The sequence below is a fragment of the Artemia sp. Qi Xiang Cuo genome, chromosome 6 (assembly GCF_049724085.1).
Source record: "Artemia sp. Qi Xiang Cuo chromosome 6, ASM4972408v1, whole genome shotgun sequence".
NCBI lineage: Eukaryota > Metazoa > Arthropoda > Branchiopoda > Anostraca > Artemiidae > Artemia > Artemia sp. Qi Xiang Cuo.
The window spans coordinates 3454345-3480192 of NC_142799.1; the positions used below are offsets into that span (position 1 = coordinate 3454345).

General features: G+C 33.3%; 1 protein-coding gene across 1 annotated transcript; it reads left to right on the forward strand.

The window, feature by feature from the left end:
- Window positions 1–1102: 1102 nt before the first annotated feature.
- On the forward strand, window positions 1103–23068 carry LOC148950800 (poly(A) polymerase type 3-like). The gene is made up of 11 exons (XM_089090013.1): window positions 1103–1184; window positions 7179–7530; window positions 8746–8980; window positions 11366–11516; window positions 12149–12360; window positions 13462–13673; window positions 15819–15986; window positions 17138–17238; window positions 19332–19456; window positions 21038–21130; window positions 22851–23068. Exons 1-11 carry the CDS (start codon window positions 1181–1183, stop codon window positions 22950–22952), a joined length of 1755 nt encoding a protein of 584 aa, XP_088946139.1. The 5' UTR covers window positions 1103–1180; the 3' UTR covers window positions 22953–23068.
- The last annotated feature ends 2780 nt before the right edge of the window (window positions 23069–25848 follow it).

Here is a 25848-nt window from a genome sequence, read left to right on the forward strand (position 1 = left end):
ACTTACAGTTCGTTACCACGAACTGTTTGATTAGTAAGGTATTTTCTGCAGTAGACGTTAATGCAAAATGAATCGAGGGTATTAGCAAGGAACTAAGGTCTAGCATCGCAAGAATGGAAAGAATAGAAAAGGCGCAATGTAATCCCTAGGTGCCTCATTAACACGATATAATTAATGAATTTAATTTAACACAAAAAAAGCGTCAGGCTTATCGTGATCAGATTAATATCTACAGATCTTAAATTCGCGATCCTGAATTTGTTTCAGAGTCTGATATAGCATGGTACAATCATGGTCTTGGTAATAAATAGCAAAAAATGAAGATTTTGGCCAATATTTAACATACGCGAGAAGTAGTTGAACTTTTTTCTATTTCCAAGTGGAATCCCCAATAATTCATATAATGTTGTTATTTTTATATGACAGTGAACAGGAACAACCCCCGGGTCAGGAAAGACAGCAGGGAGTAGTTTTTCGGGCACTTGTTCCACATCCTCTCCCCAAGATGTTACAAAGTTGCATTAAGAGGTCTGGAAGGACAAAATACAATGATAGCGGAGTAAAATTTCTGTTGCTGCCTTCCAACCCAACTGTCATTCTGTATCTGCCACTATTACGAATCCAGGACTCCGCCCCTAAATTCTCGCTATTTTTAGATCCATGCCATAATTTTTTATATTTTTCACCTAAACTGCCTTTTCTTAGAATAATCTTTTATATTTTTGTCGGGATTCCCAAAATTTTTCAAACAATTCTTCCGTTTTTTTTTTATTTAAAATCATGCTTATGATGCGTTATTTGATCAGTTTCTTTATGCTAATTATGCAATAAGTTCTGTGATGCTCGTAATTGCAATATCAAGCTTACAGAATTAACCATATCATGGTAATTAGACCCTATTTAAATTCAATGATTCCGGATAATTTTGACCAAGGTGACCTGAATTTTTGATTGACCTCTATTACCAGGTAGGGAAATGAAAGTTTATGCTAATTCAATTTCTGCTTTAAATTGGGGTAATTGTTGTGTCTTCATATATTAAAAGACAGTTTTGGTTTATATTTTGTATCTGTCAGACCAGGTTAAGAAAGTCATCCTATAATTTACTTCCTATTCAGCATCGGTTTTTAGTGTCAAAGTCACCTTGTTTGTGAAAAAGCAAGCGATTTGATTTTAAATCATGAGTAAGTTTTGTTTACTTATTTAGTACACTCTCTAAAATGTCTGTTTAGTAGACTGTCTAAGGTTACAGTTAATAATCCAGAAAGGGACGGGAAAGATTGTTGTTTAAACATTCCTTGAGCCCTAAGTGTCCTAGCAAAATAATCTTTCCTCCTACTCCAAAACTTGCAATAATCTTGTAAAAAGGTCTTTCCTCCTCCTCCAAAACTTGTAATAATCTATGTAAAATTGTAGTCGTTGAATACATGTTATGGCTAAATAGAACTTATCCCCTAGTTACTTCCTCCTCCAAAACTGTGGATCCCTTTCGAAATCAAGCAATACATTTACGCCTCTAGCAGAACCTGATTCTCAGGTCAACACAATGGTGCTCAACACTGAGTAATTGGACTATGTTTATCGAGCATGCGCGTCAATTGGAGCAGGGCAATTCCCCAGCTATATTTCAAAAAAGTCCTTTATAGGTTTCATTCAAAAACACAATCTGTTTTTAGTCCCGTTGTAGAAAAATAAATGAAGTGCCCTGTTCCTTAAATATTAATGGATGACATCCACATCCCCTAAGTTTTTCTAAGCTGTCCCTCTTTAGAGCTTTACTACTCTCCTCTTCAACGCAGAAAACATATTCTTTGAAAGTTCTAGAAATATTGGTTTGCTATCCCCTCCCTGTTGTTTTAATTCAAATATATTTGAAAAATCATTATGCCTTTTTTTCTTAACCCTTAGTTTCCCTTTCGCATTGTAGGTAGCATATTTACTTTTTCATTTTTTTTTAAATCTCCACGTGCTTTGGAATAAAGCAATGTTAATGATCTTATGACGATGACCACAAATAATCAGTTGCGCATCTATTCAGAACATCTGAAATTCTTTCATTTGATTAGCTTCATCAGATTTTAAACCCCCATCTTCCTCCCTTCGTCGCCATAGTTCATCTAGTGCTTTACTGATAGAATTTTAGAGTGCTATCAGAGTCCGGTAAACATCAGTCCGTCGAGGTAATAGACTGTGTCGCCCAACGTTTAATTCAGAGTATGCCTCTGCTTTCCGCTTTGCCTCCCTTTTATCCTTCAAAATTTGATTTTTTGAAACTTTTGAAAGTGGAAAGAGTTGTGTGTCATTATCGAGGAACAAAAGGTGTCGATGACAGTTCTGTCGAATTCCAACTTTCTCTTGCCAAGTGGCATTTTCGAAAATTTTGTATTTCAAAAATGGATATTCTCCAAGCTATTGAATTTTTTTTCTGACAACCCATTTGCTTATTCGTCTGGATAACTTACTTAATAGTGTACACTCTTTGTTTCCATTAAAACATCCAAAACAATTTTTTTCCCACCCTCAAAATTAATGATAAAAATTCAAAAATTTTAAACATTTTCACACTTTTTAATTAGATTTACTGATGCATTTACACATTTGCTTAAGTTTAGGTTGTTTTCCTAAAGTTTCTGTTGAAAAAAATTAAACATTCTTGATACAATATTCATAAGATCCTAATCAAAATAATGTATGACATATTTACTTTTGTTTGAAAATTTATCTGTCATTATTTCCTTACGAAACTTGCACTTCACCTTTTAATAATTTTCGCTCAATAATTGTTAACGTTCTCAAAGAAAAAGTGAAATAAAAATTTCTGGTCAATCATATTTAAAAGTTTGGTATATTCCGTAGTAATTATGGATCCCTATTATAATTTGGAAATAAAGTCTGTAATATTTTTCTACAGTACAAGAAAAACAGTAGTATTACCTTTAAATATCACTAATATTCCATTTCAACTACATATCAACTTCAAGTAAAGTATATTCAAAGAAAGTAGCGAGATTGGATTGCGACTAACGCTCCTCTCACGCCCACCATTTTCCAAAACACATACAATCAAAATTTTGAGATATCCATTTTGTTTAACGTAGTTGAACGTTCTGGAAATTAGGTCTTAGAGGATGACAACCACCCTAACAGACCTTAGGGCAAGGGTTGTAATTTATGCCCTGGGGGCATAAAAGGTTTATATAGAAATTTGTTGTACAAATCATAGGCAGCGGGAACGCGCTTCCTAAATAATGAATGGGGACATTCGAAAGCGAGACAAGAAACGAGAACTAAGATAAGAGGACGAAACTCCCCCACAACCCTCAGGGCAAGTGTTTAAAGTTATGCCCTAGGGTATATAAGAACGATGTTGGCACAATGTATTATTTATTAATTTTTCCTTTAGAGCAGGGCACTTTGTATCGAAGAAGTTGTCATAGAATCTTCGAAAAGCGCTCATTCAATTGGAAATTGGAGTGGCTTGTGCCCTTTTTAATAGTCGACAGTGATTGGAAGGCGACTAACACCCCTCTTACGCCCACCATTTCCTCAAACACATCTAATCAAAATTTTTAGATAGCCATGTTGTTTAACGTTGTTGAAATTTCTGGAAATTCGGTCTCAGAGGATGACAACCACCCTAACAGACCTTAGGGTAAGGGTTGTAATTTATGCCCTGGGGGCATATAAGGTGTTTATAGAAAGCGCTGTCGTTTCCAAAATGGCTCATTTGATTGGAAATCGAAAGGCCTAGTGTCCTTTTTAATAGTCAAAAGTGGTTGGAAGGCTTGACATTTTTATAGTAAAGATCGAAGAGGGTATAATGTATTATTTTTTGTTGTTGTTGTTTAGACCAGGGCACTTTGTATTGAACTAGTTGTCGTAGTTGTCGTGGGAACTTCGAAAACGGCTCATTCGATTGAAAGAAGAAAGGGCTGACGCCCTTTTTAATAGTCGAAAGTGATTTGAGGGCATCTAATCCCTCTTCCACTCCCACCCTCCAACACTCCCAATTCTGCTCTTAAAATTTAACCAAATCAAAATAGCGTAAGTGTATCCAAGCTATCAAAAGAAAGTAAACAGATTTTTTTGCAAATGGTATCAAGTTTTCCATTTCAGGTCAAATAGAGGAGGTATGAAACTAAATTAAACAGTACTATTTGTGTCTAGATTTTTAAAAAGGTGTATGTTTTTAAAATCTCTGAAAATTTTGCTCCAGCATACAAATAGCAGGCCAAACAAAAGTCTTAAAAAACGAAAAGATTTAAAGTATTATTTTCTTTTTCCCTGAAAAGACTATGTCAATATAAAACGAACAGATATTCATTTCAAAAACTTTTTCTACAAAAATAAGTTTTTCAAAGAAAAGTAAAGAACTCCATTAAACAAATGAGCAAAAATAAAATCAAATAATCTACCAAGCGTGAAACTACCACAAATCAGCATCGATAAACAAATCAAACCCAAAACGAACAGAAATTAACATAAATAACCGAGTCAAACTCATAACGAGCAGAAATTAACACAAGTTGGGCGCAAAACCCCTATGCCTTCCCAAGGCCAGAACAAAATTTGCAATTTACTGAAAAAATATAAATGTTTTGACTTTTATAACTATAATAAATCAAATAATATTAACATTTTGATTACTAAATATCAGTATATTTATATTAAACTGACAATGCGCATTCATTTATATTTTACACTTTTCCTCAAATATTGAAGGATTGGATCCCCGTACCCTAAGTTTTCCTAAATTAACCCTATTTAGAACTTTACTACTCTCCTGCTTACCGCAGAAAACACTTTCTTTGAAATCGAGAAATATTGCTTTGCTATACCCTCCGTGTTGTTTTAATTTAAAGATATTTAAAAAGTCATTAAGCATTTTTTCATCAGCCCATAGTTTCCCTGTCTTATTTTAGGTTTCAAATTTAATTTTTAATTTTTTTTTTTTTAATCTCCAAATGCTTTGAATAAAGAAATGATAATACTTTATAAATTTGACCAAAAAAAAAAATTTGCGCATCTATTCAGGACATCTGGGATTCTTCCATTTGATTAGTTTCATCATATTTTAAACCCCCATCTTCCTCCCTTCGTCACCATAGTTCATCTAGTAGCATTTTAGAGTGCTATCAGAGTCCGGTAAACATCAGTTCTTCGAGGTAATAGACTATTTCACCCAACGTGTAATGCAGAGTGCTTTGCCTGCATTTTAATTTTCTGAAACTTTTGAAAGTGGAAAGAGTCGTGCGTCATTCAAGGGCACCCGCAGAAAATTTTCCAGGGGGGGGCAGATACCAGAATAGCGGTCATGAAATAAAACTCAAATAAAATTCCCAAATTTGGAAAGTATCTTTTTCCACGGAGGGTATTTTCCAAGGGGAGGGGGTATTTTCCAAGGGGGTAATCACTGGGGAAGGAGGGGTGGTAAAACCTAGCCACCAGACTGATCATGACATCTTTAGACTTATCATGTTTCAAGCAGTGAGTGTTACAAAAATATGATTCTATACTGGTATAAAAAACCAAGAGTTTTGCTATAAAAAAGAATGGTTACTATCAGTGGCGGATCCAGAGGTGGGGGACAGGAGCACGCCCCCCTCCCCCAACGTAGCCTAAAGTAGTGTAATTTAGATAATGTCGGAGACCACACTGCCTTTCCATGAAGATGAAATAAAAGTTCAAAATACTGATAAAATCCTTTTTAATAGACAGTGTATAGAAATTTACATTTTTATACACTGTCCATTAAAAAGGATTGTTATCCCTATTTTGAAATTTTATTCTATAGTTTAATTTACTTAATTAAAGAAAGTTTGCGTTAATTAAACTTGCTCCTGACGCAAGTATATTGGATCAACCTATTTTTCCCCCTCCCCCTAAAAAATCCTGGATCCGCCCCTGGTTACTATTTTACTAATATTCTTATTAATTAGTATTAATTTTACTATTCGATTTGAGCCATTTATTTGTAATTTATTTAGAATTATTTGTTAATTATTCATTGATTTAATAAAAGATCAATATTTTTAATTCACAAATTCTGGTATCTTGAATAAATTCCCCTTCAGGTTTAAGCTAAAAGTTAAGTTTCATTATTATGAAAGAAAAACAAGCAAAATTCCTAATATGATAAGACCTTATAGGATACAATCAATGGAATAGACACACGATGATCAATATAGACTTTAGTAAAATTAGAATCTTACCCCTTAACTAGGATTATATTTTAAAAATTAAAGAAAAGAATAAAAGAAAATTAGACTTATGTTTTTAGCTTGACAAAATATCAGCAAAATCCAAGACGAAACTGACTCTTGTAGGGCACGACGCTGTATATATATTTAAAACTTTGTTTGTTTTTTAACTCCAAAATACGGTAAGCTTTATCAAGATTGTCGCACTATAGCTAGGGCATAAGAATGCCCTTGAGAGTATTTACTCTACACCCTAAATCGGGTTCCAGTTTCGGTCTCCTGTAGATAGATAAATAATGACCTATGTTGAGTTAAACTAAGAGTAAGAATTGAATTCTGAAAATTGATTCCTTTTCTTACAAAAACAATTGACTTGGTTAAACAATTGGCTCTTCCGCTTTCATACCGTAAGTGCTCTTTAAGGACTTTCTTGTTTTTGATGATCGGAAAATTATTAGGGCAACTTAGTATGGGTTATCACATTTAGTCCCTTGCTAAGAGGGAGGGGATAGATAATAAAAATAAAAAGAAAGCTTATTTGGATAAGGTAAATAAATTTGAGTTTTGTTTTTCTTAGAAAGCTTAAGTTTATAGAAAACTCTTGTTGCGCACTTGCATAGTAATTTATTGGGGATTAAAAAAAAAGTGAATTTTACGTATATTAAAAAAAAAAGATAATAGAAAGTATATTAAAAGAAAGTATCGAAAACTCTGTACAATCTTAAAAGATTGAAAATAGGCAGTAAAGCTTGAAACCCCAGGAAACGCTAAAGAATCACATTACAAAAACGATCTCAAGTCTAAACTTAAATTCTCAGGCAGTCATATTCTCCCTAGTTCGTCTTCGTGTAATTGTTTTCGTGTATGAAGTATTTTCTCAAACCAGATTTATGTTTTTTTTTTGCTTTTTTTTAGATTGTTACTCCAATATTTGTTTCAAAATCTTAAAGCTGTTTATTATCATATCTGTTTTTATAGAGAAAAAGATGTTGAACACATATTCTTCTCACCATACATCATCTGGAAATGTTCTACGCAGCAAACCTGTTGTTCAAAACGAGCAGCCAAAAACCTTAGGAGTGACTTCAGCAATTAGCCTAGATGGACCAAAACCATTTGATACACAGAAAACAACAGAACTTGAAGAAACACTCAAAACCCATGGCTGTTTTGAGTCAGACGACGAATTTAGGCACAGAGTTGAAGTTCTTTCTAAGCTAAATGAGATGGTCAAAGTTTGGATTAGAGACATGTCAGAAAATATAAAAAAGGTTCCTGCATCAGTAGTGGAGAATGTTGGTGGAAAAATTCATACCTTTGGGTCTTACAGGTAAGATTTTATTTATGATAAATAAATTCCACCTTAGGATAATTAAGTTCCGGCTATAAATCTTCTTATGGAGTTTGTTTTGAAATACTTCTTTCGCTTTCATTTTGTATCCAAGTGCTAGACTAGGTTGTTAACACTAAATGCGGTACTTCCTTGTTAGCTAGTACAAACTCATGAATTGAAATTAGGTTAATCATAATGAAATATGTGAAAATGTGATGAAAATATAATAGTTTAGTAACAAAATTATGTAACTACAACAAAGAATTGTGGAAGAGGGACCGTCCAGACCGTATTATATTAAGTAGGTAACCTAAACTAACCTGACCAAAATACCAAGTAAATTTAATTAAAATATAGCTAGTTTCCCACTCAGCCGGAGCTAATTGTCTGGTATGAAGACAATGAAAACTGGTTATTGTCTCATGCTCGCGATACAAATTCTCGAGTATGTACTAGGTAACAAGGAAGTACCCTAAAGGCATATAAAATGGGGAAGAAGCAGTTTCTTTGGTTTGAAATCCCTAGAAATATCTCGGACATGTAAATTGTTTATGAAAATGCTGAGATCTTTGTCCATGAGGACAGATTTCGTTTTATCGTCTTGAACCCCCCTCCCGCTTATTGCAGGGGTGTAATTTTCTATGGGGCAGTGGGGTAACTGTCATTCCCATGCCTCGTTCCCCGAGACCACAGTTTGCCCCCCCCCCCCCCCGACAAAATTTTATGTCTTCCAAATTCTTTTCCAAATTAAGATAAACATATAGAATTCAAGTACCAAAAGAAACAGATCAGTTTTTTAGTACATATTTATATTTATAGTATACAATAAAGTACCTTTATAATACTTTTATGTTCTTAAATAGTACATTTATGGACCCAAATGGATTTTTTTAGTTTTTACTGTCATTTTCACATGATTTTGGAAAAAAATAAACTTAAAAATAAGTATAAAATAAAATTAAAAAAATACTAGCCTATTTGTGTCAGGATTAAAAATTGTTGAAAACTGTTTCCAACTTTGCCCCCCCCCGGATTATGACAAAATTATGCCACTTTTCTCCTGTCTCTAAAATTTCTCTAAGGATTTAAACTTTCTGTCCCTATAATGTTTTTAAAAAAAATAAAAGTTTCTGACATTCTGTGTATGCACAAGTTACATATTATGATACTGTGATAAAGTGTATACACGAAATACATATTCTTGAATTTCAGGCTTGGTGTGCATAACAAGGGCGCCGATATAGATGCACTATGCATTGCACCTAGACATATGGACAGGTCTGACTATTTTACATCGTTTTTTGAGCTGTTGAAAGAGCAGTCGAAAGTAACTGAGCTCCGAGCTGTTGAAGAAGCGTTTGTCCCTGTCATCAAAATGAAATTTAGTGGTATTGAAGTTGATATGCTCTTTGCTAGGCTTGCATTGAAGGAAATTCCTGATGACTTGGTAAGTTGTCATTTTCCTTTCTTTTGTATATTTGATAACTATACTAGAAATTAAAGGGGGTCTGATGTATTTCACAAGAATTAGTTAATATTTGTGCAATCGAGAAAATATCAGGGGGGGATAATTCTGCGTTGTATAAGCTAATTTGTTGGGTCTGTCAAAGGATCTAAGTTATGCCTTTTATTGATTAAGACATTAGAATATGTTTTTGACAGAGTAAAGCTTACTTTAAGTAATAAATAATGTCCAGCCTTCGCTATTTCGTTTTGTTAAGACTGTAAGGTTCATTTTTATCATTTGTATCGTAAGTTTTCCTAGGACTAAAGTTTAGATTTATCGAGAGCCTGTAAGACATGGTAATAATATATACTAAAACGGTGAATCTTAAACGTCTCAACTTCATGTGAGAGGGGTGTCCACAGGTGTAGAATTTTCATCTTTAATTTATTTTCAGGATATCACTGCTTTTAACTTTGTTAGTATTTTGAGAAGAGAGACCCCGAGTTTTGTTTATATCTTAATTATAAAAATTGAGTTCCCGCAAGACTTAAAAATGTAAAACTCTATCTTCTGTAGCCTTTCTTGTTTTGCAGTAATTTCAGCCTTTAAATCGTGGAACAAAAATCTATACTGCAGAATGAAAAACGCGAATAAAGTCTTGATTGACTTACTGTTAAATATGACATGATTTTTCTTTTTGAAAGAATGATAAACTTTTCATTCTTTTTTTTCAACAAAAGATCTGTTATGCTCTCATTGCATAGAGTAACAATTTCAGTCTTCATCTTCTATGCATTTTTTGTAAGCCAGAAGAGTTGAAACAATGCCTTTCGGAGATTAAATACAAAAAAACAAGTTTTTTTAACTAGTAGTAAGGAGCGACATTAAATTTTAAAACGAACAGAAATTATTCCGTATATGAAAGGGGCTGTCCCTCCTCAACGCCTTGCTCTTTATGCTATAAGTTTTTTATTGTTTTAAAAAATAAAGTTGTGACACAGAGTCAAACTTTAGCTTAAAGAGCGAGGCGTTGAGGAGGAGACAGTCCCTTTCATATACGGAATAATTTCTGTTTGTGTCAAGTTTTAATGTCGCTCCTTACTTTCAGGTAAAAAAAAAACTTTTTTTTTATTTAATTTCTGAACATTTTCGAATTAATGCAACTTCGATTTTGGCTCACCGTACATGAATAATTAAAACACAATTTGCATATTAATTTTACTTTTTTGGCTAAATGGCTTTCTCGAAATTTTGTTCTGACGTAGCTTACGAATTAACTTACGTAACGAACTTCTATATTCGTGTGTTTTTATTACGTATATTAGGTAGTTCGCCCCCTCCTCAATACCTCGCTCTTTACGCTAAAGTTCGAATTTTGTTCGAATCACTAACCCCGGATTCACAAAAGCCGGTTAATTAGAATAGATAGCTCTTTTGAAAGTACTAAAAGAAAACTTTAGCGTAAAGAGCGAGGTATTGACTAGGGTACGAACCCTCTCATATACGTACTAATTTCTGTTCGTTTTAAGTTTTAATGTTGCTTTCTTGTTTTTTTATTTAATTTCTGATCGTTTTTATTAAGTAATTCTCGGAAATTCGGCGCCCCCTTCATGGAAGTTTTTCGTCCCCCAAGGAAACATCCTCCATGGAAACACCTTCTCCCATAACCCTCTCCTCTGTCCCCCCCCCACACCAGAAAAAAATCCCTCCTGAATTTAACTTGGGTGACTTCGGAAAAAAAGTTAGGGAGGGGGCCACGTTCCCCTGCAATTTTTTTGGTCACTTAAAAAGGGCACTAGAACTTTAATTTTCGTTCGAATGAGCACACTCATAAAACTCTAGGACTACTGGATCGATACGATCACCCCTGGGGAAAAAAAACAACAAAGAAACACGCATCCGTGATCTTTCTTCTGAAAAAAAAAATACAAAATTCCACATTTTTTTAGATAGAAGCTTGACACTTGAAACTATAGTAGGGTTCCCTGATACGCTGAATCTGATTGTATGATTTTCATCAAAGTTCTATGACTTTTAGGGGTTGTCTCCCCCCTTTTTTTGAAAATATAGAAAATATTCTCAGACTCGTATTTTTTGATGGGTAAGACTTATTTATTTCAAATAAACATAAATTCTGATTCTTTTGACGTACCTATTGTTATCAAAATTCCATTTTTTAGAGTTTCGGTTACTATTGAGCTGGGTCGCTCCTTACTTACACTTCGTTACCACGAACTGTTTGAAACAAAAATAATAATTTTTTTTTCAACCAAATACCATGTATATCTGTTGAGGGGTTAAATTCCAATTTGACAGGAATTTTTCTTAAACATCGTTTTTTTTTCTTAACATTTTTTTCCTAATTATATAATATTTTGTTTCTAGGACTTAAGAGATGACAACCTCTTGAAGAACTTGGATCCAAAGTGTGTACGCAGCTTAAATGGTTGTCGGGTCACAGACGAGATCCTCAGATTGGTTCCAAACAAAGAAACTTTTAGATTGGCTCTCAGGGCAGTTAAATTGTGGGCCAAGAGTGAGTTTTTTGTTTTACTTTTATACAGCACAGGCTGGCTTCGTTGAATCCCTCAATTGTCTAAAAGGAAGAAAACTGTTAAATTCTATAAATACAGGCAGTAAGATGATAAAAATTGATATATAGAAGCATTATGAATTTCTTGTGGTGATTCAATATTGCGCAGAACCTGCAATCGGGTCAATCCAGCAAACCCCTTAAGGCTGTCCCTTAAAAGAAAAAATTAATAGTATTGCCCACAAGGGTGCATCTAGGATCTTTTGTTTGGGAGGTAAGGGGAGGGTTCAATCTAGAAAATTAAATAGTTTTTATATAGCAAACTTAACTCACAGACGGAGCACTTTTATTTTTATTTTTATAGTATTTATTGTTAGCTTTAAGAGCAATTAAAATTATTCCCAGTTAAAAAACAAATATATGGAGTTAAGTTTCCAAGTCTTGAAAAAATGAACCCCGTCTAAAAAAAATATATGATATTTAACTAGATAGGGGAATTTTTGCGAATAATTCTCGACAATATTTATTTTTTAATATATAATTTTGGCTTTTGATATCAATATTTGGTGCCTTTCTAAAAAAAAAAAAAACCAAGATAAGTTTGATTTTTCAGCCTTAAATAATTTTGTTTTCAGGACAAGGAATTTACAGCAACGTTCTTGGTTATTTGGGTGGTGTTTCTTGGGCTATGCTAGTTGCTCGAACTTGTCAACTCTATCCAAATGCTGCAGCTGCAACCTTGGTCCACAAATTTTTCTTAGTATTTTCCATGTGGACGTGGCCACAGCCCGTCCTGCTAAAGCAGCCGGATAACACAGATCTAGGTTTCCCTGTCTGGGATCCTAGGGTAAGTCATTGATTATTGTTATAAGTTATTATTATCCTTCTTTTGGAATAGGTCTCTAGAAAGTGTGGGGAAAAATTTAACGGATTTGATATGTTCAAAATTTCAATTATTTCGGAAATATAACCTCAATTATCATGAAAGGTATTTACGAACGATTTTACGAATCCAAAGAATAAAAGGGACTTATCATGAAAAACCCATTACAGACTTATCATGAAAATGGAATTGAACCATACAATTAATCTGGACTAAAGTAAGTGCAATATTAAACTTTTGGTTCCATATTAGAAGTAATTATTATTCATTCTAAAGCAAAATCGAAACGGCTAACTGTAGTCTATTAAATGCACGTAGAAATGAAAAAATAATAACCCAAAACAATCTGCTCTAATCTATGACGTTTTTTTTAACTTTTATTAATTTATATTTGTTATATATTTTTATTGATATTTATGTCAATAAAAACATATAAGATCAGGTTACATATAACATCAGGATCCGGTTTGCACATAAAACAGTCCCTACCCAATTTTTGTAGAAAACAATTTTTTCTCTGCAACTCGTTGAAGTACAATTATTTTCTAGCCTTGCTTGCCAATAGCTATTACCGTGACCTCTAGTATGTAAGTTTTAATTTACAAATCATGTTTTTCTAATTAAGAACATATTGTTCTTCAATTTTTTTTCAAATTGAAAAATAAAACGATTCCCTGGCCTTTCTACTTCTTTTATCATCAGCTATCCAGTTTATTTTCTAATAAGGCTACCTATTTAAGTGAAGATTTTCATTTGGTAAACTTCTCATGTCCTTACATATTCATATACCTTTATTGGTCATTTCAACGGCTGAGTTTTCTTTATATTAGTTTTCAAATATATTCTTGCACTTTGATCTCTAAAAACCTAAGAAATTTCTGTATTTTCTCCAATTTTTTACTTATGATACTTTGACACATATTTTCTTTTTTCTGACCACTTTGAAGGGATGGTTGCAGATACTTGGAAGAGGGTTAATTCGATTAGAAATTAGAAGTTCTAGTGCCCTTTTCAAGAGTTGAATTTAATTGGATTGACCTCCTTAATATAACTTAACTCTTCCAGGTTAATCTCGGTGACAGGAGTCACGTCATGCCTATAATAACACCAGCCTATCCTCAGCAAAATTCAACATTTAACGTGACGTTAAGCACTCGCACTGTTATGCAAGAAGCTCTCACAAACGCCTTGGCTTTAACGAAAGACATAATGATGGGACGACCAGGAATAACGTGGGAGAACTTGTTTCAGCCAACCTCATTTTTCTTCAAATACAGGTAAGTAAAATTGCCTAAAATGATTATTTTTATCTTTAAAATGGTTCAAAGACATTTAAAAGATTGTTGTTGTAGTAGAAGTTACAACCTAGTTAAGAGTTAACTAGATAAATAAAGTTTTAATTTTTCTCTTTACTTTCAGTTGAAAACTTGTTTTTTTATTTGATTTATGATTTTTTTTTTAAATAACGCCAAGATATCTGGCTCCACCTCCACGGAAAAATTAAAATCCTCGCAGAAGAAAATTTATCCTCCCCTCCCCACCTGAAATATGTAAGAATACTTCCCAATAACAAATACTATGCGTAAACAATGGACAATTTTATAACTTACAGATCTTTCCCCAGGGGCTGTGGGGGGAGGGTCATGTTATCTCCAAAGAAATAATTATTGGATCTTTCAACTATGCTGAACAAAATAGCTGTCTAAAAATTTTATCGGACAATTTTGGGAAAAAAGTGGCGTGGGAGGGGTCTAGTTGGCCTCTTAAAAAATTTTTTGGTCACTTAAAAAAGGCAATAGAATTTTCATATCCGTTAGAATGAGCCATCTCTCGACGTGTTAGGCACACTGGTTCAATACGATTACCCCTGAAAAAGAAATACATCCGTGATATTTTTTCTGGCAAAAATTCAAAAATTCCACATTTTGCAGATAGGAGCTTGAAACCTTCCCCCTTTTTTCTAAAATCAAATTAATTTTTTGAGGCTTGCAGCCTTTGATTGATAACACTGAACTTATCGAAACTTGTATATTTGGAATCAACATAATAAGCCAACTCTTTGGCATATCTATTGGTATCAAAATTCTGTTTTTTAGAGGTTCTTTTACTATTGAACCGGGTCCATCCTTACTTTGATTTCGTAAGAATCAAAGTTCTGTTAGTGGAAAACAAAGTTCTGTTAGCATGTAAGAATTCCAAGGCCTTCCCCAGAGGGGGGGGGTTTTGACCACCCCCCCCCCATAAATTTTTGTAACAAAAATGGATAAAAACAAATTTTGTATGCGTAAATCTTTGAGTAAAACCCCTCCGAAAAAAATCCTGGGTACGGCCTTGCAGAAGTCCTGCTTTTACTACATAAGGAGACAGTCATAATTCTTAGGATTTTCCAAGTTTGGATTTTTTTTTTTTTTTTTACTTAATCCATCCCTTTAGACAAGCTCTGCTTATTGTTTTTGTACGTTAAATAAGGTTTTCCCTATTGGTATCTACAGCTCAAAACCAATGGGCACTACATTTGTTTCCATAGTTTCCCTTTTGCCGGAGAGGGGCTCAAACGGCCTCATATTTTTAACTTTTTGCTACAAGCTTTAGCCTTAAGTATATTATATGAAAGCCAGTGAAGTCGTATTAGGCTTAATGTCAGCTGTTAATTGAAACTTATGTCATTATACTGGAGTAACTGAAGGCTCAGTATTAAAGTTATTGTCAATTATGAACCAACAGAAAAACATTCAGTTCACGTGTCTTAACTTAGGGTGCGTGCATAAACTTAGAAAATTTATTTATCCCGGAGGACATTTTAATGCTGAACAATCGAAATATTACTTGTTTTAGTGACATAAATAAAATGTTTAAGGTTATTCTTTGTTTAGTTAGGCTAACCTATCTTTGTTTGTTTTTCAAAAAGTCAAAAACAGTTATTTCTGATTGGTTGATGCATTTTTTTTCTACTACATGCCATTTCTACTTTCTATTATGATTTTCTTCGTTTCTTGTCCAAATCATGAAAGTATAGTTTTTTCTGCGGTACTTCGGTCTTAATGTTTCATTGTAAGACTACATTGCTTTCTTCTTATAGCTGAAATTCAACTTTATCCGATCGCTGTACTGCATATGTGAAACACAATCTGCATTTTTCTTTTCTGTGGATTAGATTTGAAAAGGCATGATAAAAAAAATGAAAACAGGACAATTTCTTCCTTCTAAGCAATTTTAGATTGTTTTCTTTGATTATTTGATACAAATTATTGATACATTTGATTATTTGATACAGATTATTGGTACAAATTGTAGCAGTAGGTTTGTCGCAAAGTAGCGTGTTTCTAAGGGAACATAGACCTTAAAATAGTTTTTCTTCTTTCTTAAAAACTTGTCTATCAGGAAAGAATAAAGACTATTTAAATCGTTAATACTCTTTTTAGGCATTTCGTGGTGCTGTTAGCAAGCGCCTTAACTCAAGATAACCTCCTGGAATGGGTGGGTCTTATTGAATCTAAGATTCGAACCCTGATTCAAACCTTTGACAGAAATTCCGTTATCAAACTGGCACATATTAGTCCCGAGCAATTTGAACCTCTAGAATCTGAAAAGTGAGTTATCTTTTCTATTCTGTTTTCTCTGTAATTTTTAATTTTATTTCTTAGGATAATTCCTTGATTATTTAGTTGATTCATATTTAGGTATATTGTGCGTATTGCACTTTCTGTTTGCATCTGTTTTTATGTGTGTGCGAATACTTTGGGTTCGATTGCCGTTTTGTATCTTATAGAATGGAACTCAAGTAAATCTGAAAGCTTACTCGTTGATTAATATTTTTTAAATGGTCACTTTTATTTTTTGTATATAAATCGAAAAAAATAGCAAAAAGAAAAAAAGATGAATGCTAAATTGATTGCAGTACACTTGTGGTAATTTATTGGACACAAAAAAAACACAGAGCCATCTATAAAAAAGCAAAAAGTAGAAAAAAAATTAAAGAATCAATAAAATAATTAAACAACGATTGAGACAAGAAAAAAACATCACTTAGTCTCTGTTTGATATTCCTTGTTTCAGATGAAATGGCTCTTATTTGAGCCGTCCCATTTTAAAGCTATTTCCCTTTGTTTAAATTTATTTAAAGGTGTGAATGTTTCTATTGAACGCTAGTGAAGTAGGTCTATAACTTCATTAACCATTAGGCTTTGAAAATTTCAAATCTAGTACTGTCCGTGCACGTGGAACTCCGTGAGACGTGCGACGTTACTAACAATGAAGAATTTATCTTAGCGTATGAAGTACCATTTCAATTTGTTTTTATTATGACGGGGGAGGGTAGGACTAAAGCCAATAATTTTCGTAGATTATGTTTCGTAGAAATATTCTTTTTACGTGGAATATTTTGTTTCTTTATATGTATATTATGAATTTTTGAAACTTGAGGGTCGTGTTCACTCCAAATGTCAAATGTCAAATGTCAAACGAAGCAAAACTTTAATATCCTGAGCTTTCTTGCTTTTCGCCCTTTACCAGGGATCATTACATATTCGTTGTTAAATGCGAAAATTCGCGCGTTTGCGTGCGAACCAAGCGAGACATTAATTAAAATTAATATAATCGTGTGAACCGGCTTTTTTTGAGCTTTTGTTTTTTATGAATATCCATTAATATAATACAATTCTTTGGGTGTTTTTATGTGACAGAACTTTAGATAGAAGAAGATAGTAGGCTACCTTTAGTAAAAAGTTCATTTTCTTTTCAGGGATTCAGTCACAACAATATGGTTTATTGGCCTCGAATTTGAGAAAGCTGAAAATCTTAGCATAGATCTGAGCTTTGATATTCAGAATTTCATTGAACTAGGTAAGCTATCTCATTATGTCTGTCATTATTCAACAATTCACCGAACAAGCTCTTAGTAACATCTAACCAACATCTTTTTTATATCCTATCGGTAAATTATAATCCATGATATTTTATAATGGCAAGTTATGGTTAACACCCTTCTTGATTTTAAAAACACTTGTTTTGCCTAGAACACATTAATGTTTATCCTTATGTTTTTTTCTGTTTGATTGCGGCTGATTGTTTTCTTCACATAGGAAACTATTTGATTATTTTTCTGCTTGTTTTAACATTAACCATTACTCTTTTCCTGTGGTTTATACATATTCTGTACATATTTATGTGTTCTATACATATTATCACCGTCTACAAATGTTCATATCCTACATATTAAGACCCTTTTTGCAGGTTAAAGACCGTTTAACTACTATTTGTGAATGTACAGTAAGAAATAAAGAATAAAGTTAAAAAATAATAATGGACAGCATTGTCAAACCCCCCACACATGATCATACCTGACAAAGATTTTGAATAATCAATTTAGTTGATGATATTTCCTTGCTTTGACTATATGCTGTTGTTTTAATTTTACTGGTGAAAGAGCCCACTTCCCTGTCGCCTCCCTATGCTCTTCAGATAAAAACAACACTGGTGCTGCAGTTATTCTCAGCTAAGATTGTGGTTAACCATAAAAAGGGATAGGGAATGATTTTTATTGGGTCAAATGGCATAATTGTCGAAAAAATTACAAAACTGAAGAAAGAACTGCTTAAAACGCAAGTCTCCTTTAATTGTGATTTGATTAGGCCGTTTTTTAAAAAAAATAATGAACTTCTTAAAATGCTTCCACGTGAATATTATGTATTGTTTTAGAATTCAAATTTACAAACAGTAGATTTTATACCAAAAACAGATAGTGATAAAACTGCCAATGGTGGATTTTATCCTCTGCCTTCTCTTGTAAAAGCATATAATCTGTGTAAGAGGCTTACGGACAGGAGGAGAAGGAGATAAAAAGTGATTATTCAAAGTACTTCACCTACTCTGGCTCATGGACTACAGAACAGAGGGCGTATCTGTCAGGCTCATGTTGCAAATTCAACTGGTGTGCAATGGCTGATGAAGAACTTGTTAAAATCCTCCTTAAGGAAAAGGCCCATGTCAATAAGCGGTGTCATTGGGCAACTAATCTTTTAGATTTACTATGTTCAAATCTAATAAATATATGTTTTGTTGATAGTTTTAAGTTCGGAAAACCTATACTGCTTATTCTTTTCTGTTTTTTTTTCTAAATTGAGAATTGCTTTAATTTTAAACTTCGTTCCTGCTTGTCTTAACAGGGGCAACCTGGACATCAAGAAGAAGCAATCAATATTTCCACTGATTGCCTGCTCTGATGATTTTCCCGAGTTGAGTTTGAAAGGCGTGTGAATGTTTTACAAATCCTTATGGTAGGTGTACCTGATGTCATTGCGTGGTCTGCCTTTAAAATGTCAGTCTTTTGTTTCCCGATTTAATAATTTAGTTGGGGTTCTGCCGTCAACTACATTGCTCATTTGTTTTAAGCTCTAACGATCATGAACTTATTTCTACACGAGTCGTGTTTTTAGTTTCCTTCTAAAATCGATGTATGTCCAAGGGTGGTCTAATTGTTCTGATCGTTTGGGGTCTTTCAATATCCAAAAATGACCTTTAACAGTCCATGGTAGCATACTTTAATGCTTTTCTAAATTTTTCTGGAGTGAGTATCTTCTGGTAATGACAAAGCATCCTTCTTCTTCTTTCTTGTTTGCACTCTTATGGAGACGGTTTCAGATTAGCAGTTTGTATACAGCTTCCTATTTAAAACTGCGCTTTATTTCTATCTCCTTTAATTTTACCAAATCAAAGGTGGTGCTGCAGACACCTCCTCTAAATTTTTGTTTCTACTCAGTCTTAGGGGAATTTTTGTCTAAGATCATGAACCCTGAAAGCCAGGGAGTTAAACGAATGGTCACTTTCAAATTACAAATTAAAATCTCCAAGAATTTTTTTTCCATTTTTAATTTGTAATTGAAGCTTTTACCATCCAGAAAGTGCCCATTTTATTTATTATCATTTGTCTGTTGCAGTTCATATATCCGCTGCTCAGCAACAGAAATTCAAAGAAGGGATGAAAATAGATGCGAAATATGTGAAGAGGAAAGAGTTGGTGAAGTATCTACCCATATCCGTGCTACAAAGGCATAAAAAACTGGTAGGTACTCAACTAGTCTAGTACTGTCTAAATAGTATAGACAAGCTACAACACTTCTGACTTCATAATTCTGCTTTTTGAGCTAGATAAAATTTGTTTTTTTAAAATCTATTTGGGAAAGTGGGCTGGGAATTACTAAGCTGTAATATTCACTTAGTGCTAACTAGTTCGACTAGGAGAATAAGCGTCTAACGTGCAATAATTTCTAAGGTACAACTATAAGCTTGTTTTAATTCTCATTAGCCAAAAGAAATGCTTCTGTTAGCAATATTTTATCTTAGTAATTCGATATAGCCAGATTTTCTAAATATTTTCCTTATCTATGCGCATAGATAGACTGTATCAGTATTAAAAATACGTCAAGTGTAATTTGTATTTGTGGATATTCTGCTTCTTTTAGAATCTTAGATTGTGTCTATAATGCAATTAAAAAAAAAGTTTTTTCAATTAAAGCAAGGATCAACGTTAAAACTTATATCGAACAGAAATTATTACTTATATGGGGGATTTGGTTGCCCCCTGCTCAGTACCTCGCTCTTTACGCTAAAGTTTGAATTTCTGTTTTAATTATTTTAGAATGACTCCTGATACATAAGAACCGTTTAATTAGAATAATAAACTTTTTACAAATTTGAGAACCCTTTAGCGGAAATAGCAAGGTATTGAAGAGGGGGCAGCTCTTTCATATACGCAATAATTACTATTTTTTCGAAAGTTTTAATGTTGCTCCCTAGTTTCAGCTGAAAAAACGTGTTTTTTTGTTTAATTTTTGATAGTCTTTTAATTAACGCTGGGAAATCCAGCTCCCCCTCCCTTGGAAAATCCCCTTCCCCTGTAAAAACTCCTCCACGGAAAAATCTTTCCATGTAAGAACCCTCTCCAGGAACCTGCCCCTCCCCTAAGAAGATATTTTTATATTTCCCAATAGCCAATATTATATGTAAGCAATGGGAAAAGTTCATAACTTGCAGCCCTTCCCCAGGGGGATGTGGGGGGTCAAGTCATCCTCAAAGACATAGTTATTAAATCTTCAACCATGCTGAACAAAATGGCCATCTAAAAATTTTGATCGGATAATTTTAGGTAAAAGAGTGTGGTGGTGGTGGGGGGGGGGGCTGGCTGCCCTCCGATGGTCACTATTTTTGGTCACTTGAAAAAAAGCACTAGAACGTTTGATTTTCGATCAAATAAGCCCTCTCCCGATCATCTAGTATCACTGGTTCGATACAATCAGCCCGGGGGAATAGAAAAAAAGAATAAATAAACACGCATCGCTAGGTATCTCATATCCGAAAATATTGTAAAAATAGCTCTAAATAGTTCAATAAGCTTTTTTCTATGGTTAACGATATTTTTTTTCAAAATTCTTTTTGTGACTTATCCATTTTATTTATCCATAAAATATTTTAATAGTTATATTGAATACAGTTGTTGAGAAAAAAAAGAAGAAAACTAATGATGACGGAAGCATATCACGAACTGTTACACACATACAAAATCCATTATCAAAATCGTTTTATCAATAGTGAGCTTTCATTATTATTATTGTTCCTTTTTAATAAGTATATTTAATCTTTGCAGGCGGTATCTTCCTCCACATCGACCATTAGTTCAACTGGGGATGTTCATCATAGAGAGTCAGCAACAACTCTAACCTCTGGAAAACTCCCAGCTGTAAGTGATTTTCTTTTCTTTTTTAGTAGAAGCGTGGTGGGTCTTGCAGGGTACTGGCAATAGACCTTCAATTTGGTCAGATATAAGGTAATTGACCGTTTGTTATCGTGCGAAGAAATTGAGTATGGAGAATCAGTTTGTGTTGAATAGACTAACTAGCCATGCAGTTGGCAGTACTTTAATTTCCAACAAGGTTCTAGAAACTTTGAACCTTGTCTGAAAATTTCTCATCAAGTAGCTAACAGCAAATGTTAAATATGTCATATGTGTAGGCCTACTTGAATTCAGATTCAAAAGCGGATTGACTTAGTATTGGGTATAATCCATTTACAGAAACAAAGATTTCTCTGTTTGTGTTGTTATGGAAGCCCAGGTCTGGTCTTAAATCTTTTACTCATCAAGTAGACGGGCAATACTTAGCCATTTCTGCCAATTCTTATTTGTCTCTAGTAAAAATACATGCAAACTTAATAAATCTACAAGTCTTCTTAAAAAAGTCTAAGAAAAAAACATAGCTGATTCCTAAAAATTCCAACCCTTTGATTCCGTAACAAAACAGAAATGCTTTGACTTAATAAAAAACGTAAATTATCGTGAAAATTTGTTAATAAACAATCTTCCAATAGGGCTTTTCCTATTAAGAATATGGCTATAAAAACTTTTGATCATGATTTCTATCTTTCAAAGGCTGGTTTGGCTGATAAGCTTAATAGAAAAATTAGTGGTAATGGTCCTTTTGTTTTGATTTCTCACTTTGTTTTGTCATAACAGACAACTTCGGCTTTAGATCTTTTATTCAAAAATACTAATTATTTTTATATTGACTAAAACAAGAGGTTGAATTTGAAATTTTTCCGCTCGTGATGTAGAAAAAACCAGTTTTGTCAAATATTTTTGGTCTTCCCAGCTCTTATAAAGTAAATACACCTTTGCATATGTGACTAGTCATGGAAGAGCTAGTAGACATGTCAATTTTTCTTTTTAACGCGTTTGGAAGAAAAAAATACAATGCGTTCTTTAGTTTTGGGCTAAACCATACTTTACAGTAAAAGCCCGGAAATTGTAGGGTATTATTTTCACCTTAATTACTGGAATTTGTCACGATGAAGTAATTACTGTTATTATAAGTCGACTCACCAAGCAAAGTGAAGACTCTGGCCACTAAAGTCCATTGCCTCTACATATCAGAAACCACTGTATTAAATTCTTCTAACTAGTGTTTAATCCAGACCTGACCCTGTTCTTTTAGAAGCCTTTCCAGTTCCACAGGCATCTCCCATTTTTGGCAATCAACTCTTCCTATTTGGCTGAAATTGATTCTTCGTCTTTTTCGTTTCTTCTTTAATCTTTCCTTCTTTTTATAAAGACAGTTAGAATTTCTTAGTTATTAAGTAAATTACACTACTTTAGACTACGTTAGAGGGGGCGCCCCTTGCCCTCTTGGACCCACCACTGGGTTGTAGCACTGGTATCTTATATACAGAACTTCTTTATTGGAATTTTAAGTTTGTCCAAGTCTTTTCAAAGCGAAGGGGAGGGGCATTCTCATCCACTATTCCCAACTCTTGTAGACATGGTTTTCATGTTTATTTTATTTGTTATTCAAAGTGTCTTCAATTTTCAATTACTTTTTATTTTCAGAATGTTTAGCGACCTCTGCAAGACATTGGGTAGTTTATATATTTATGTATGTAAATGTAATTTTCTTTCCTTTTTTTAGGGTGATGCTAAGATAAGAAAGCGATCATCTGATGCCAGCTTTCCATCTTTGACGGCCAAGCGAGAGAGAAATGATAGCACTATAAGTGTTCCAGTGTTTTAAGTTGGTGACCTCCTTTAGTTGACAACTCCGACTATATCTTTTTATTGCTATTTTCTGAATTTGAAATTGCCTTTTATATTTTTGTTTTTCCATAGTTTTAATGCCTTATTTCTTTATTGTTTTGACAAATATAGCCTTTTCAAGTTCCCTTTTCTTTATTTTGATTGAGATAGGAAGTTGAAAATTGACCATGATTGTCTTTCTGGGGCCAAAACTACACCTCATAAGTGTGGTCCAGTTGTAGTGCTGTACGACCCTTTCAATCAGCAAAATAATTCATTTGCTTTTTATTTTAGAAGATTTTACAGGTATGTTTACAGGATTCCAATCGAGAAGGGTCAGCCTTATTTTTTTTTGGGGGGGGGGGATGGGTGCTCTGTTGAACTATGAAATGTATTTCCCTGTGTCTTATATGATCAAATAAGGTGAATGGATCCCCCTACCTTTTCTGCTTACATTATCGCATTTTGTATACTCTCAGCTCAAGAATCTCTTGGTCATTGTCCTGATATTGCCAAATCTATAGGTCATTATGGGTCATGTAATTGTCGTCAATGATTTTTTATTTATTTCTGAAAGGTTTTTTAATCCAAGCCAGTTGAATTTATAGTAACGGCATTCTAAAACTGTATTTTTTTCTTACTGAATGAATTCATTAGGAATAGCAGGAATAAATATGGAACATTAATGAAGAATAGTAGAGCAAAATTCATTAATTTATTCTTAATTATAAGTTCAGCCATATTGTTTCTGCAACCCAAATTCCGCTGGTTGAAAGAAGGAAGGATAATCACTTGGACAGTTGATACGTTCCTGGATGAAGATGTGTTTTTGATTGAAGACAAAATAACCCAACTTGACTTGGACTTAATTGAAGAAAAACGCGATACATAAATTTTATACAAAGAAGACTCGTTATTTAACATTCTATAAAATAGGTTGTTTTATTTATAATAAAATTTGTTTAATTCTTTACTATGATATAAATTTCTAACTAATTAAGGTAATACCAGCAAATGAATTTCTCAACAGCAAAATAATTGCTGTCAAAATCTGTTTAACTAGGATGATACCAGCAAATGAATATAGAAATTCAGAATGCATAAAAATCTTGAAATATCTTAGAACTGAACAAATAATTTTTGATCTGAATTTAAGGATAACATTCCTTGTTTACTTCAATTTAATATTTTCTTTACTTGTCAAAAGAGACTGAAAGGTATTTTTTTTACGCGATAACGGTTTATTTTCGATACAGCAATTCTGAAAAGGATATCCTGGCATTAGGATGGAATGAGGGGCTGATATGCAATAAAACTGAAAACGAAATTTAAAAATTGACAATCCTGGTGCAAGATTCTTCTTCTCCACTAGTTATAAGAACAATTCAGTTTGTACCTTCTTATGACCAAAGCCCTATTATTCTATGATTCTTCCGTCATTGTTTCCAAATATGTATTTATTACATTTTTCAGAGTCACTTGAATCACTCAGTCACCATGATTTTCAATTTCTAAACTTATAGTCTTTTAAAAAATATTTCAGCAGCATAGACGTTATATTTTCATAGTTTATAAAAGTTTTACATCAAGAATTTGATGTAAATAACAGACAAGTAGCAAGTACAGACAGACTGATAAGTACAGACAGACAAGAATAACAGACATGAATAACAGACAGACAAGTAGCCAACTGTATTTTATTAGAGGTCCAAAAACTTTGAGATTATAAGGCGCAATTTTGAAATACGGAGGGAATAGCAGAAACTGAAAAAAACATTATATAGGTGGGTATGTAGGTGGTTTTTGGTGCCTAATTTTTTCTAAAAAATCTGGATTTTAAGGATTCATCTTTAATAAACTAATCCTTGTATGCTTGCCTCATATAATATATATCTAGACTATTGAAATAGGACAGCCATAATTTCTAATGAACAGCTAGGGGTAACCTAGCAGGAGGTAAAACTTACAAAATGCGATTAGGAGAAGTTACGGCAAAAAGTTAGGAGATCAAATGCTTTGGAAGATGAGATTATCGACAACTTACTATCTCTTTTACACAGACTTAGCTTTCAAAAGGCGAGACAAACTCGTATACTACTGCTCTTTTTCTCAAACTTCTATCTGAAAAGATCTTTTCTAACTTGAAAGTCTAAAGCCTTTTTAGACCCTGCTGCAGATCCAAATATTTCGTTCAATAATCAAAACAAATAGATGTAATTTCATATCCACTTTAAATGTCTTCACTAATTGGGTGATAAAGAACTACCAATTATCTGATCTTATGAATAATAAATGACTTCGTTTTATCCATCCGGGAGTATATTCTATTTTTCAAAAAATACGCATTAATATATATAATTATCCGCGTGTCTATAAGACTAATAGTATGTGAACTTTAAGGAAAATATTTCTGAAATAAAAATAGCATGACTGTAGCATGGGAAACATGTAAAGATTCCGCCTCCCTCCTGGCTAAAAATCTTTAGCTAAGAATACAGAAGTCCTTTTAATGAACATGCTCAAATGGTGTTATTTCAACAAACTAACAGTAAAAACAAATCTAATGAAATGAAATTCCTGTGATAAAATGATAGATCATTATTCGTCGCTGTTCACAGTTTGAACAGAATGGGGCAGATTGTCTACAGCTCTGTAGAAAACGTTAAATTATACAGATCTTCCATCAATCCGTTTCAATAATATTCACCTAAAATTTCTACCACCCAAATTTCTATAATGAAACTGTTATTGCAAATTGTTAAATACTGTGGCTAAAACTAAACTAGCAAGCAAGAATCAATTGCAATTCCCGAATTTAATTCAACAAGATTTCCCGATAAGAGAATTTAAATTTCGTTTTAGATTAAAATACAAAAATAGCAAATTGAGATCAA